The sequence below is a fragment of the Oryx dammah genome, unplaced genomic scaffold, assembly GCF_014754425.2.
Source record: "Oryx dammah isolate SB20612 unplaced genomic scaffold, SCBI_Odam_1.1 HiC_scaffold_21, whole genome shotgun sequence".
Lineage (NCBI taxonomy): Eukaryota > Metazoa > Chordata > Mammalia > Artiodactyla > Bovidae > Oryx > Oryx dammah.
This window is the reverse complement of record NW_024070205.1, coordinates 40,662,165-40,676,688: the sequence shown is the minus strand read 5'-3', so window position 1 is coordinate 40,676,688 and position 14,524 is coordinate 40,662,165. Positions and strand designations below refer to the sequence as shown.

The window sequence follows — 14,524 nt, the reverse complement described above, 5'->3', positions numbered from 1 at the left end:
CATAATGATTCTACCCAAAAAATTTTACCATTGTATGTTTCTAACCCATTGCATTCTTTTATGTTTATTTTTACATATTTTTGCATGTAAAGCAAGTACTCTATTTACACTGAACTTTTAAGATAAGAGAGAACTAAATTAAAGCCACTGTGTACCATGCTGTTATTTTACTATATAGTTTCTTTCTTATGACCTCCCATGCTGTTTTCATAATACTTGAATTTTATCGCCCTTGCTCTCCCTAGGACTTAACTTTACTATAATGCATCAGTAGTCATCCATATAAACATTTTTGAATGTTTGAGCAACAAACAAATTCTGTTTTAAAATAGTTATGATTTTTCTTTCATATTTTTGTCCATCATCTAATCTGTGTGAGACCCAGTGTTTCATTGCATAGACCTTATAACCCCTTAATACCCTGATTCTAATGAGAATATCTGTTAAACAAATTGTATGATAGAAATAATAATTTGAAATTTCCCTGCAGTTATGCATTTTTAGATGAGAATAATAGAATTCCAGAAGCATAGATTACTCTTGTGAAATGGTCATTTTTGTTCCTAGTCTTCAGGTATTATCTTCTTATAAATGATACCACTAGGATTTTTCTTGTGATCATAACATTTGGTTACTTGAGTATGAAACATTTGTGATGATAGTGATCTTAGAAAATTAGCAGCAGCAAAAGTATCACTCTGAATCAAAGAAGAGCCTTTATCATGATCAACATCATGAAGAATTGTTTTATGTCTACAAGGCATTTCTCACCAGACTATCCTAGCAGCATTTGGAAGCATATGGTTTATTTCAAGGTGTTTTCAGATCACTTTGTTGGTGGGGTGAGCATCAACCCCACCTTAGTCAAGAATGGAGAAGAACTAATAGTATGTAATAGTTAAGAGGGTACATCCTGTAATTGGAATATCTGTATCGAATTCCCACCCTACCACTTATTAACTAAGTGACTTTAAACGAGTTTGCTTTTCAGACTCTTCAACTGTAAAATTCAAATAGTAACCATAATAAATAATGATACCTACTTCATAAGGTTGCTGTAGGATTCAATGGGTTAGTGTATGTAAAGCAGTTTGAATACTCCCTGACATTTTATTGTCATTTAGTGAGATTTTTTTCTCATCATAACTTTCAATGTAGAAATGTTTTCATATGGTAGAAGCTGGTCTACCAATTTGAAGAAAAAAAGAAAAAATATAGCCCACTAACTAGTAAGTGTACTAATATAATAAGAATGCATCAGTGTAGCAATGGTGTCCTCTAAGAATCATTTTAGCCCTGTAACACTGACCTTTTTGTTGAGATTAACTGCATAGTTGCCATCAACTATTATGATCCTTACCTTCAAGAAACTTTCATTTTGGTTAGGGAAGTCAACACTTACATACCTAAGATACAAGACAAAGGATCAAACGTCTAAACTGAACGTTCAGAGGGTGCTGTGTTTTAGAGGCAGCATTCAAAGATGTGTTGCATTCACACTAAACCTTGAAGGATGAGTATGTGGAGGTGGAAGAAAAAGGTTTTAGGGTGAGAGGACATCATGACTCTCTCTCGATGTTTTCTTCACTTGGATTCTTTAGGATCTATATAGGTAACAGAAATTAAATTCAAGTGTGCTTAACTTTTTAAAACTAACAAAACCCTTTACTGACTGGTATAACTGCACAGTCCAGAGGTAGATGATAGAGCTGTCAGAGCCAGATCCAAACATTCCAATAATGTCTTTAAATATCTGCCTCTCTCCATGTTTCAGCTATACAGTTCTCCGTGTTGACTTCATTTGCTGGCAGGTTTGAGCCGTCTTCACTCTGACGCAGGCTAGCCCTCAAGCTTACATCTTAAGAAGTTCTCATCCTAACTGAGAGGGAGCTTCTCCTTCTAGCAGTTCTGACAGATGTGCAGTGATTGGCTTTCCTTGGTCACATTGCCGCCTGTCATCACAGAGGCCAGGCCAGATAGGTAGATTGGTGAGGGGGTACTTGGCCTGATCCATGCAGTCCCATCTAACCACCAGAACTGAGAGTTGGGAAGAGGAGACTTCCCACATTTATATTTGGTCTATCAACAGAGGAGGGATGCACAACCTTGTGATAGAATAGAGAAGATGAAGATGGATTATTTTTTTTAACTTTTAGGTTCCATTTTATTTTTTAAATTTAAATGTATTTATTTTAATTGGAGGCTAATTACTTTACAATATTGTATTGATTTTGCCATACATCAACATGAATTCGCCACAGGTATACACATGTTCCCCATCCTGAACCCCCCTCCTTCCTCCCTCCCCGTACCATCCCTCTGGGTCATCCCAGTGCACCAGTCCCAAGCATCCTATATCCTGCACCGAACCTGGACTGGCTATTCCTTTCTTATATGATATTATACATCTTTCAATGTCATTCTCCCAAATCATCCCACCCTCGCCCTCTCCCACAGAGTCCAAAAGACTGTTCTATACATCTGTGTCTCTTTTGCTGTCTTGCATACAGGGTTATCATTACCATCTTTCTAAATTCCATATATATGCGTTAGTATACTGTATTGGTGTTTTTCTTTCTGGCTTACTTCACTCTGTATAATAGTCTCCAGTTTCATCCACCTCATTAGAACTGATTCAAATGTATTCTTTTTAATGGCTGAGTAATACTCCATTGTGTATATGTACCACAGCTTTCTTATCCATTCATCTGCTGATGAACATCTAGGTTGTTTCCATGAAGATGGATTATTTTTTAACTCGTCTCCTTCTCACTTAGAGAATGCTGTGAAGTACAGTTAAATCATTAGAGTGGGACCATTGTAATTTCCCATCACAACCTCCTTGATCTTCTGCTTCTCTGAATTCCTACAGCACCTATTAACTCCACTAAGCAATGTAACACTGAATCACATACTGTTTGATAATCTCTAGTGAGACTGTGTATTAGCATTCTACAGAAAAACAGAACCAATAAAATGTGCATGTTTTATACATATCTATATGTCTCTCTATATATCTGTATCTGTCTATCTCTGAGATTTTTAATAAGGCATTGGCTCACATGATTAACAAGGCTGGCAAGTCTAAAATCTACAGAGTGGACTGGCAGGCTGGAGACCCAGAAGAGTCAGTGATCCAGTTCAAGTCTGAAGGCAGTCTTTTGTAGAAGCAACAAGAGCCAGTGTTGCAGATGAAGTCTAAAGAGAGTCTGCTGGAGAATTCTCTGCTGAGGAAGGCCAGTCTTTTTGTCCTATTCAAGCCTTCAACTGATTCGATAAGGCCCACCCATATCACAGAGGACAGTCTCCTTTACTGAAAGTCCACCAATTTAAATGTTAATCTCATCCAAAAACACTCTCACAGAAATATTCAGAATATTTATATCAAATATCTGGGTATTCTAGTCCATGGTCCAGCCAAGTTGTCAAACAAAATTAATCATCACAGATTGTTTTTATGTTTACCTTTATTTTATCTGTTCCTGTGTTCTGGTGGTTTTTCTCTTTGGAAATATTCTAATTCTTATTCTGCTATTCCAAAGATATGTAATTTCTTTTTAATCAAAAAGGAAATTTGTATCAGTTGATTGTCATTTCAGTTCTTTTAGTAAAAGGGTTTTATTTATGACAAAGTTAAATTTTAAACAGTTAATATTGTTAGTCAGTTAGTCCTAATAGTTAATATTGAAAATAACTTTGTCCCTTTTGAAATTACTAATATTATCTAAAACCAAAAATGATGGTGAGGGGAGTGGTTATTTTTGAAGAAACCTTTTAAATTGTTCTGTTTAGACTGTTTATTGTTTGGACGAAAGGTTGCTATTCATGGCAAGTAAACTCGGTATATAAAGACTGAAATTTTCCAAAACTAAATATTACCAATTGTAGAAAGAATTCTTAGTAATACTGTTTAGTAATATTTGATGTATTTACATATGTAATATATTTTATATATCTGTATTTTTCATATTTATAAACTTATCTGTAATATAAAGTAATACAGGCCTTTAGATTAAAACCTAGATTGGAATTATTATAACTTCTAGGAGGACCTCAACGCAGAGCTTGTAAATTTTTAGATTTCTTTAAGAATCCTCATGGGCTTCCCTGGTAGCTCAGCTAGTAAAGAATCTGCCTGCAATGCAGGAGACCCAGGTTAGATTCCTGGGTTGGGAAGATCCACTGGAAAAGGGAGAGGCTACCCATCCCAGTATTCTTGGGTTTCCCTGTGGCTCAGCTGGTAAAGAATCTGCCTGCAATGTGGGAGACCTAGGTTTGATCTCTGGGTTGGGAAGATCCCGTGGACAAGGGAATGGCCACCCACTCCAGTGTTCTGGCCTGGAGAGTTCCATGGACTGTATAGTCCATGGGATCACAAAGAGTCAGACATGACTGAGCAACTTTCACTTTCACTTGCACCCACTTCAGTATTCTTGGGCTTCCCTGGCGGTTCAGCTGGTAAAGAATCCTGATACCTGCAATACAGGAGACCTGGGTTCAATCCCTGGGTTGGGAAGATCCCCTGGAGAAGGGAAAGGCTACCCACTCCAGTATTCTGGCCTGGAGAATTCCATGGACTATACAATCCATGACCCCATGAGTCAGACAGGACTGAGCGACTTTCACTTTCATTTTCAGACATATGGGGCACTGGACAGAAATATACTGTTAGGCAGCTGTTGGGCTAAATGAGAGTTTAAAAAAAAAAAAGATATATAGCTACATCAGAATTAAGATAGGTTTGTTGTTGTTAATCAAATAATTATCTTTAAAATCCTAAAGGTTTTTTCAATGTCTGTTTAATTTCACATTAATCTTACATAGTTTTATAATGTTCATCATGATGTTATATAAGATGAAGAGATACAAAGCTATAGAGAGACTAAAAAAGTAACCGTAGGTAATGGAGAAGAGTCAAGGAAGGAAAATAACAGAATCAGAAAAAGTTGGGTCCTGCCTGCTAACATAGTGGTTATCCCCTGTATACCCTGGATCAGGTGAGGCTCAGTGTTTTCTCCTGTAATAGGGCTATTTCTTACAGATTGGAGGTGCAAATATATGCCCCTTTGCTTCCCAGTGTTCTGACTACAAATACTGCTCACATCTGTAGACATCTTTAGACTGTTAAAATCTTTATGTCAATTGAAATACAATTCTCAATGCAGATAGCTGTTTACCCTTTCCGGACAAATAAGAGGCTGAACTCATTTGTAGGAATCTAAGAGATTGCAGAGTTGGACACGACTGAGCGACTGACCTGAACTGAAGAGATCATGCTATGTAACAGTACCCCAGTTATCTGGAGCTCAGTCGCTCAGATTACTTCAGAAGCAGAAATCCAGTCCCTCAGGAAATGGCCTGGGTTGGTTAGTTTTTTCCATCATTTATTCCACAATATTTACGAAGCTCCTGTTATATGTAGAGCCCTGTGCTAAGTACTAGGGAAAAGTAATGAGTATATTCTCTCAGCCTGTCTTTGAAATTTTACCCAACTCTGAAGATCCATCTCGAATGTTGCCATCAGTAAAGACTCCCCAGAAGCCCACCGTGCTTGAGCTCACCTTTGACTCACTAATTCATCTGACACCGTGTTGCCCTTCTACAAGCAAGGTGTGTGGTTTTAGGGTTCATTTATGTCTCTCACAGTCCACATTAGACACTACGTAAACATTTGTATTGACTTTAGTGAAATACCTGTCCCAAAATACCAGACCACAGCCTCGATTATCCTCAAAGGCTTCCTGGAGCATGATTCTCCCACAGTCTTTTTTATAAGTTTGATTGCCTGCCTTTCTAGCCTCTACAAATTAGAAGTGAATGGGAATGGGGAAAGGTTTTTACTGAAACAGTCTCCATAATTTGGAGCTGGAAGATTCAAAGCAGCATTACCATGGCAACATATTTTCATAATGATGACCTGTTTCACTAAGAAAGTTACATTATATTTTTTACCCTTTGTTTGAGAAGGAAATGGCAACCCACTCCAGTATTTTGCCTGGAGAATCCCATGGACAGAGGAGCCTGGTGAGCTACAGTCCATGGGGTCACAAAGAGTCAGACATGACTGAGCAACTAACACACACACACCCTTTATTTACAGTAGTGGAGAACTGTATAACAATAATAAGATGCTGGTTATGTGAAAAAATCAATTGTGTAAATCTGGAGGTTATCTCCCCAAGTTCTCCACTGGTGAGAAGAGACACAGCAAAGCCCCCTTGAGCTCTGTAGTATGTTTATGTGCATATTCCTGACAGGACCCTTTGTATTTCTGTTATTTCACTTTTAAAGAGTGCAGTCCTGTGCATGTGTGCTAAGTCAACTCATGTCTGCCTCTTTGAGGCTCTATGGATTGTAGCCCATCAGGCTTCTCTGTCATGGAGATCCTCCAGGCAAGAATACTGGAGTGGGTTGCTATGCCCTCCTCCAGGGGATCTTTCCAACCCAGGGATTGAACCCACATCTCTCATATCTCCTGCATTGGCAGATGAGTTCTTTACCACTAGTGCCACCTGGGAAGCCCCCAAAGAGTGCAGTCACCAGCCTTATTCAGATGGTTTCAAGATCCTCAAAGAAACCTATGACATAAGTAAGAGCTTTAAGGAAAGGAAGGAGACAAAGACAAAACATGAAAAATAGACATCCTGGTCAAGCCCAGAGTTTTTGTTTAATGGATGCTTTGAGGTATGGCAGGAATTATTTCTGGTCTGGCTCCTTCATTCTTTGACCTGTTGAAGTTTCAGGTCTTTGTGTGTTAGTAACTCACTCCAGTGTTCTTGCCTGGAGAATCCCAGGGACGGCGGAGCCTGGTGAACTGCCGTCTATGGGATTGCACAGAGTCGGACACGACTGAAGTGACTTAGCAGCAGTAGCTCAGTTGTATCCGACTCCATGAACTGTAGCCCGCGAGGTTTCTCTGTCTATGGAATTCTCCAGGCAAGAACACTGGAGTGGATTGCCATTCCCTTCTCCACTCAAGTCTTTAGGAAAAAGCTTTTAAATTAAAATTTTATAAAGCAGCCTGTTTCTTGAATACTGTGTAAATAATAATAATTTTTACAAGCAATTCTAAGTTGTTATTTTTGATTATTTACATTGCATTAGATTTCTCAAAAGCTATTTAGGAAAAAAAAATTACAATAGGAAGGCCTGTCCATTGTTATTTTTCAAAGGAAAGCTGATTTTCACAATATTATTCACATTTTGTAAACAGCAATCAATGAACCTGCACATAAAAGGTTAAATGTTTGCAGACCATTCTTCTTTTGCCTCAAACATCAGAGACAAATTACTATTTTTATTTTACATTCCCTTGATGAGGATAATGATAAACAGCTGTCACTTCAGTGCTTAGACTGCAAAGAATCCTATCGCAATCCTATAATTTAAACAAAGAAAAAATACACAGTCATACACAGTATTCATACAGAAAAGAGAATCATAGAGAATTTGCTTAAGGGAGCATTTGCTCTCTGCAGTTACTTGGTGAAAAGAAAAAATTCTACATATGTACATTTCCCCCATTCATCTTAGACATATTAGAAGGGACAATTACTCCTTTCTTTCTAAAATCATAACTTGAATTCTGTGACTCCCCATCATGCCCATGGTCTTATCAGAGTAGTTAAGATTTGCATGTAACTACACATCTACTAGGATTTCCAAAACCTAAAGGGAATTTCTAATTATTTTACTGGTTATTCTGAAACGTTTCTTCTCTTTTTTAATGTTGAGAATTGAACTGTTCAGTGTTCTCTATTCACTCTAATTTTTTGCTTATTACTTGCAGCTGGTTTCAAAAAGTGGAAATCAATGTCTTGCATATTTTGATAGGCAAAAATTAAAGCAAAGCTAAAAGTTAAGTATAGAGTAAAGTGGGGAAATTTAGTATTTCTATATGAAAATAGAAATGGTGGTATAATTTTCCTGGTGTTTCATTTTCCTAGAGGTTCTTTTAATAAATACTGTTTATTCCAGTTTTCTCCTTTGGTTCATTCATATTTTTTATTTTTACAACTATAAGTATTTAAATGTCATCTTTTCCTAGAAAATCTTTTTACATTTATTATTTTATCTGTGAAACTGATTTAACAAATTATGAGTTTTTCCCCTTTTCATAATAGTTTTTACTTTTTTTATACCCAAGAAAAAGTAGAAATTGGCTTCACATTGTATCCAAGGATCAAACCCAGGTCTCCCACATTGCAGCCGGATTCTTTACCGACTGAGCCACCAGGGAAGCCCAAGAATACTGGAGTGGGTAGCCTACCCCTTCTCCAGGGATCTTCCTGAACCAGGAATCGAACTGGGGTCTCCTGCATTGCAGGCAGATTCTTTATCAGCTGAGCTACCATCGTAGCTCCTCACATTATATTCACCTTATATTTATTGAACGCTTCAGCTCTCAGAGCCTCAGCATGCTCTTAAGTTGACGATAACAGAGGTACCCACCTCCTAAGGTTGTGGTGTGGATCTTCTATGTAAAGTGTTTAGCACAGTACCTAGAACACAGTAAGTGCTCAAAAATGTTCCTGGCAGAGAAAGTATGTTGATGCTAAAATGGCATCATCCCCTTTTGTTAAATACAGCAGCAAAATCCCAATATGTTTCAGGTCAGAGAGACGAACTAAAATGCATTTTATCTATTATGGAGATATATACTGCTTTATGTAAAAGATGTTTTCCTCGCAAAGCTGTAGGTCATGTATTTTCACTTGATATATACATGATTTCATCGTCATTTTATCATCTTCACTATAATCAGGGCTTCCCTGGTGACTCAGATGGTAAAGAATCTGTCTGCAATGCAGGAGACCTGGGTTTGATCCTTGGGTCAGGAAGATCCCCTGGAGAAGGGAATGACAACCTAATCCAGTATTCTTGCCTAGAGAATCCCATGGGTGGAGGAGTCTGGTGGGCTACAGTCCATGGGGTCGCGAAGAGTCTGAGGCGACTCAGCGACTACTACTTTCACTTTCGCTATGATTAAGTAGTACAGTTCAGCTCAGCTCAGTCGCTCAGTCGTGTCCGACTCTTTGCATAGTGGATCCTAATTCATCCATCTGGGATTTCTCTCATCTCCAATTTTGATGTTAGAGATCTTGAAATGTACTGAGGCAGCTTCCTTGATTTAAGCAAAGCCTTTTTAGTGTCAATTCCTCCTCCTCCTTCTCTTTCTCTGCTTTGTGCTAGCTGCTGAGAAGGGAGAATTAAACAAGACCCTGGAGTCTTTGTGCTAGCTTTGTGCTAGCTGCTGAGAAGGGAGAATTAAACAAGACCCTGGAGTCTAGTGGTGGGAGAAGCATAACTAGGCTGGATATAAATCACAGATGGTAGTACAAGACGCAGATGAAGTACTGTGCAGGGAGTGAGGGTGGGTCTAAGGGCCACTGGGAGTTTGTCTAGAAGAGGTGATGGTGAAGCTGACTTTTAAAAGATAAAAGGTCTTCACAGATGGGAGGAGGGGATTCCAGGGAAAGAGACTAGCTTGTAGGAAACACGGCAATTTAAAAATAGTAGTTTGCTATTTTTATGTTACTTGAATTGAAAATGTCTTGTGCTCAAATTTTTCAACTTAAATTTTCATAATGTGTGTTGAGAACCAAGCAGCTCTCTAACTCATTCCATGAATATTCAGAAAGGAAAGAAAGAAACTAACATTATTGAGAACCCACAAGGCCCTTGGCTAGGTTACTTCATATGCATTATCTCATTTAACTTACACAGGTTTTCCAGAGAAAACTTGTGTATCCCCATTTTAAAGATGGGGAAGCTGAGTCTCAGTTACATTAAATAAGTGAGGTGTGGCCACACAACCGTACCTGATAAAGCCCGAGTTTAAACCTAAAATTTTACTTTCAAATACGATACCGTTAAGACAACATTGCAGTTACCACCAATTCTTAGAATTTAAGCTTAGTGTGGCACACAATCTGCAGTAGTTTTTAATGCCCTGGGAAGAAGTTTTTTTCACTGCCTTGCTGACCTTCCCTCTATCACTTTACAACTTTATCACCCTAGCTTTTTACCTATTTATCCCAAATCCTATTGTGCTTATATTACAAATTAATAATAAAAGTAAGGAACTACCTGATTTACTTCTTTCAGTGACCAAAGACCATTTAAAAAGAAATGGTATAGGGATAGGGAAACAACTGTCATTATTGAGACTTCTAATCCCCTCTCTTGCTGCAGCAGCAGTAAGATGCCTCAGAAATGTCCTCCAGTTGTCATCATGAAGTATGCGATTTGGCTTTTAGGTTTGGAAAGTAACTGTTGTGTTTTAGAGTGAGCACATATTATTTTAATATTTTTAAGGTGTTAGAAAAGCAACAGAAGCCTATATAAATGTTTAGAACTAATTTCTATCTTTGTTATTGTTGATCTTGTGGCCTACAAATATGCCTTTCACACATAAGTATTGATCCAAAGTTAACACTTATTTATAGATCCATTTAAGCAATTCAGCACAGTGCTTTGCCGAGAACGGATTGGATGATTAAAAACCTGGCAGATCAAAGTAGGTACATTTCCAAAGAAAATTACTTCATGTCCACATTGGAAGCAATAAATTATATCCCCCTTTTTTTTTGCATTAGTAATTAAATCTTTCCAAATGCTAGAAAGTAGCCAGACCACTAACAATATTTGTATCATGTTCTGGGGCTTAGATGGTTCAACCTGACTTGAAATGGAGACCATTTATTCTAAATTGATTTCAATGCCAAGCCAACAGGTCAGCCCTTAATGATGAAGATGCCCAGCCCAGCCTCTGGTGGATAAGCCAAAATTAATTAACTCAAGTTGCAGAGTATAGGAAACAGATGCTTCTCTCATGTTGCACAAATAAATGCTTTGTGTTTGGATGTATTCTGTTTTATTCAAAGAATAACAAGTTGGAAGTTAAAACGCTAAGTTTTCCACAGTGGAGCCAGCCTTTAGTAGTGATGACAGAAGCATGAATTTATAGAACAAATTCCAGCAAGTGCATGGAAAGATGCATTATCCCCTATATCTCTTATTTGGCTCCAGGCCAGGCCTAGGAGATTTAGTTTTAAATCTGGACTGATCCAAGTGTTGATCCATTCCAGAGCAGACCTAGGAGTTCCAGAACAACACCAAGGTTATTTCTAATCTATAGAGTCTCTGGAGACCCCTCCCAGAGGTTTACATCTACATCAGATATTTGGATTCAGTTCTTTGGCCAACTTGCAAATGGCTTAAGATTACATTGTTCTCTAGAGGTATGTTGTTAGGTGCACTGTTTATCTGATTGTCTGTCTAAACATTCATTCAGAATCCCAGTATTTTGCTTTCCCTTGATTGTGGCAGGCTAAAGGTAGAATAATAACTGCATGGTTCTATCTCTTTTCAGAATAACTGGCTGTTTGATAAGATAAAGATGTTACCATCTGGTAGTACAACTTCAAATTCAGTAAACAGAAGTCAATCATATGATAATGTCTGGTATTTTTTTTTCTTCTGAATCAATGTGAAATAATCCTTGTTTTTCTTTCTTTTCTGTTAGACTGAAAATGATGAGAATGGCCAAGCAGAAAACTTTTCTATGGACCCACAGTTGGAGAGACAAGTGGAGACCATTCGCAACCTTGTAGACTCTTATATGTCTATTATCAACAAATGTATCCGAGACCTAATCCCCAAAACAATAATGCACCTTATGATCAATAATGTAAGTGTTTATCAGCTGTCTCATTTTTAACTTCTAATCCCATACTAGCGTGGAAATTGCTCACACTCTCTTCAGCTTCTTTGTGATGTTTTCTGGATGGTCAAAACACCTATTACCCAGGCTTATCATTTTCCATTACAAGTGGTAATTGACTGAATGGAAGGGAATTTAGGAAAGAAAACATAAAACTTCTAGCTACAGTATACTGGTATTTCCTATTAGCTGTCTCCTCTAGAAGGGTGTGAATTTGCTCATGATAAAGCAGAGCAAAAATACTATAGTCAAGGAGTAAATTAGTTGCAAAGCCAGGAATAAAACCAGATACCCTGGCTTCTAGACTCTGAAATTAAAGGCAAAAGATATCTATTTTCAGTGGGAACATGGCGCTGCGGGCGGTGTGGAGCGTGCGGGCCGCGGTCGGCAGCAGGCGCGCCATCTCGCGCACCGGCCCTGCCCTGCTGTCGGTGCGGAAATTCACAGAAAAACATGAATGGGTAACAACAGAAAATGGTGTTGGAACAGTGGGAATCAGCAATTTTGCACAGGAAGCTTTGGGAGATGTTGTTTACTGTAGTCTGCCTGAAGTTGGGACAAAGTTGAACAAACAAGAGGAGTTTGGTGCTTTGGAAAGTGTGAAAGCTGCTAGTGAACTCTATTCTCCTCTATCAGGAGAAGTAACTGAAATTAATGAAGCTCTAGCAGAAAATCCAGGACTTGTCAACAAGTCTTGTTATGAAGATGGTTGGCTGATCAAGATAACATTCAGTAACCCTTCAGAACTAGATGAACTAATGAGTGAAGAAGCATATGAGAAATACATAAAATCTATTGAGGAGTGAAAATGGAACCCCTAAATAAACTACTTTGAAACAAAAACAAAAACAAAAAAAGATATCTATTCTTTTCTACATATTCATACAGAATATGGTAATACGGTTCTTCTCACCGTCTAAAAATTATAGAATACTATTTTAACCTAGAAAAGGGCTTTTTGCCCTATCCCCATGGATACAAAATGAGTTTCTTTTTCTCTTCTAAGGTAAGATGATAGAACCAAGGATCTCAAAGTAATTGATCTATATTTCATAGAATCTTTCCCTTTTCATGGTTATTTTTACAGCAGTCAGGAAATTATACTTAAATTACATGGTCTGGTTTGGTTCTTTTGGTAGCTACTTTGCTAAACTATAAATAATACTGCAATTTATTTGAGAACTTATCTTTTAGATAAGATAGGCTATAATGGGGTGTTTTATAGCAGGGTTTTCTGATTCTTGAAAAATGCAACACCAATTTTATTCCTTGTTATCTTCTAAGGACACATATTTATTTAAATAATATATTATTAGCATTTGCTTGTAACAAAAATTAGATGATAAAGCACAAAAGAGCCCCACCCTAGAATTCAGGAGAAACCTGGATTCTATACTTGGTTCTGTTACAAACTCTGTTGTTGTTCAGTCGCTCAGTCATGTCCTACTCTTTGTGACCCCGTGGACTACAGACACCAGGCTTCCCTGTCTTTCACTGTCTCCCTGAGTTTGCTTACTCATGTCTATTGAATCGATGATCCCATCCAACCGTCTCAACCTCTGTTGCCCCCTTCTCTTTCTGCCCTTAGTCTTTCCCATCATCAGAGTCTTTTTCAATGACTCGGCTGTTCGTATCCAAACAGCCAAAGTATTGGAGCTTCAGCTTCAGCATCAGTCCTTCCAATGAATATTTAGGGTTGATATCCTTTAGGATTGACTGGTTTGATCTCCTTGCTATCCAAGGAACTCTCAAGAGTCTTCTCCAGCACCACAGTTCAAAAGCATCAGTTCTTCAGTACTCACCCTTCTTTACTGTCCAACTCTCACATCAGTACATGACTACTGAAAAACCATAGCTTTGACTATACGGACCTTTGTTGGAAAGTGATATCTCTGCTTTTTAATACACTGTCTAGATTTAAACTGAGTCAATCCTTTGTGTCTTTCTACTTCCTCCATATATAAAATATGAATCATAAAAAGGTATCTGGCTTAGTTATTTGTTCCCCAAGACAGTATATATGGAATATTAATACAATGAAAAGTATAGTTGTAAGGAACTAATATGGCTGCCTACTAAAGAATTGAAATAACCATTATTCATATATTAAGATTCCTTTCAAAATTCTAAGTTTGACAGTTTGTTATTCATGATGTATGAGCTCCTTGACTTGAAGACCCTAGTCACATGAGCAATCTTGTTTTTAACTCACTTTATTTTCATACACATTTCATTTATTCAAACAAGGTGAGTAGAATGCTTTGAAGTATCAGCAGCAGGTAAGCAATGTATTGGAAATATATTGGAAACTATAAATTATATACTTAAGCTTAGTCAATGGCCTGCTGTGTGACCTGAAGCAAATCATTTGGCCCCTCTAGGCTGAAGTCAGTCACTTCTAAAACTACACTAGGAACCCTGAGCTGCCCCCCAGAATTGTCAGAGAACATAATAAATGTGACTCTATGCCATTTTGAAAAATATAAAGTACTAAACAAATAGTCTGTGTATTTTTCAAATTACCCTCTTAACTTCACTTAAATGAGTTCAGGTTGTTTTGCTGTGGAATCCAGGCACTTGCTTATTTAAACATTTTCCTGATTAAGAATCATTTATCTTTTCACTGTTTTACCGAGAGTCATTAGTGCTGCCATCAGTTCAAACGCTGCTCTGCTCTGCACTATATTAAATCATCAGCACAGGAAATAGCACTTCCTGTCTATAGCTGTGAGGAGTGGCTTGACATAAATTAGTCAAAAGGGGGAAAAAAACTGATTGCAGATCTATCCTACTTTCACC

At 37.8% G+C, this 14,524-nt stretch overlaps 2 protein-coding genes across 10 annotated transcripts in view; both read left to right on the top strand.

Annotated features, from left to right (window-relative positions):
* Positions 1-14,524, top strand: part of DNM3 (dynamin 3) — a 641,139-nt gene that overhangs the window by 589,436 nt on the left and 37,179 nt on the right. For all 9 annotated transcript variants that reach the window (XM_040263496.1, XM_040263493.1, XM_040263497.1 and 6 more), the window contains one exon: positions 11,528-11,692. In XM_040263496.1, the coding sequence (XP_040119430.1) occupies positions 11,528-11,692 (165 nt within the window). The remainder of the gene's footprint in view (positions 1-11,527; positions 11,693-14,524) is intronic.
* LOC120880247 (glycine cleavage system H protein, mitochondrial-like) lies at positions 12,073-12,568 on the top strand. The gene has a single exon (XM_040263499.1). The coding sequence runs from the start codon at positions 12,073-12,075 to the stop codon at positions 12,529-12,531; it is 459 nt and encodes a 152-aa protein (XP_040119433.1). The 3' UTR covers positions 12,532-12,568.

Coding starts and splice junctions, on each gene's coding strand:
- LOC120880247 (XM_040263499.1), top strand. CDS start 12,073: ATGGCGCTGCGGGCGGTGTGGAGCGTGCGGGCCGCGGTCGGCAGCAGG.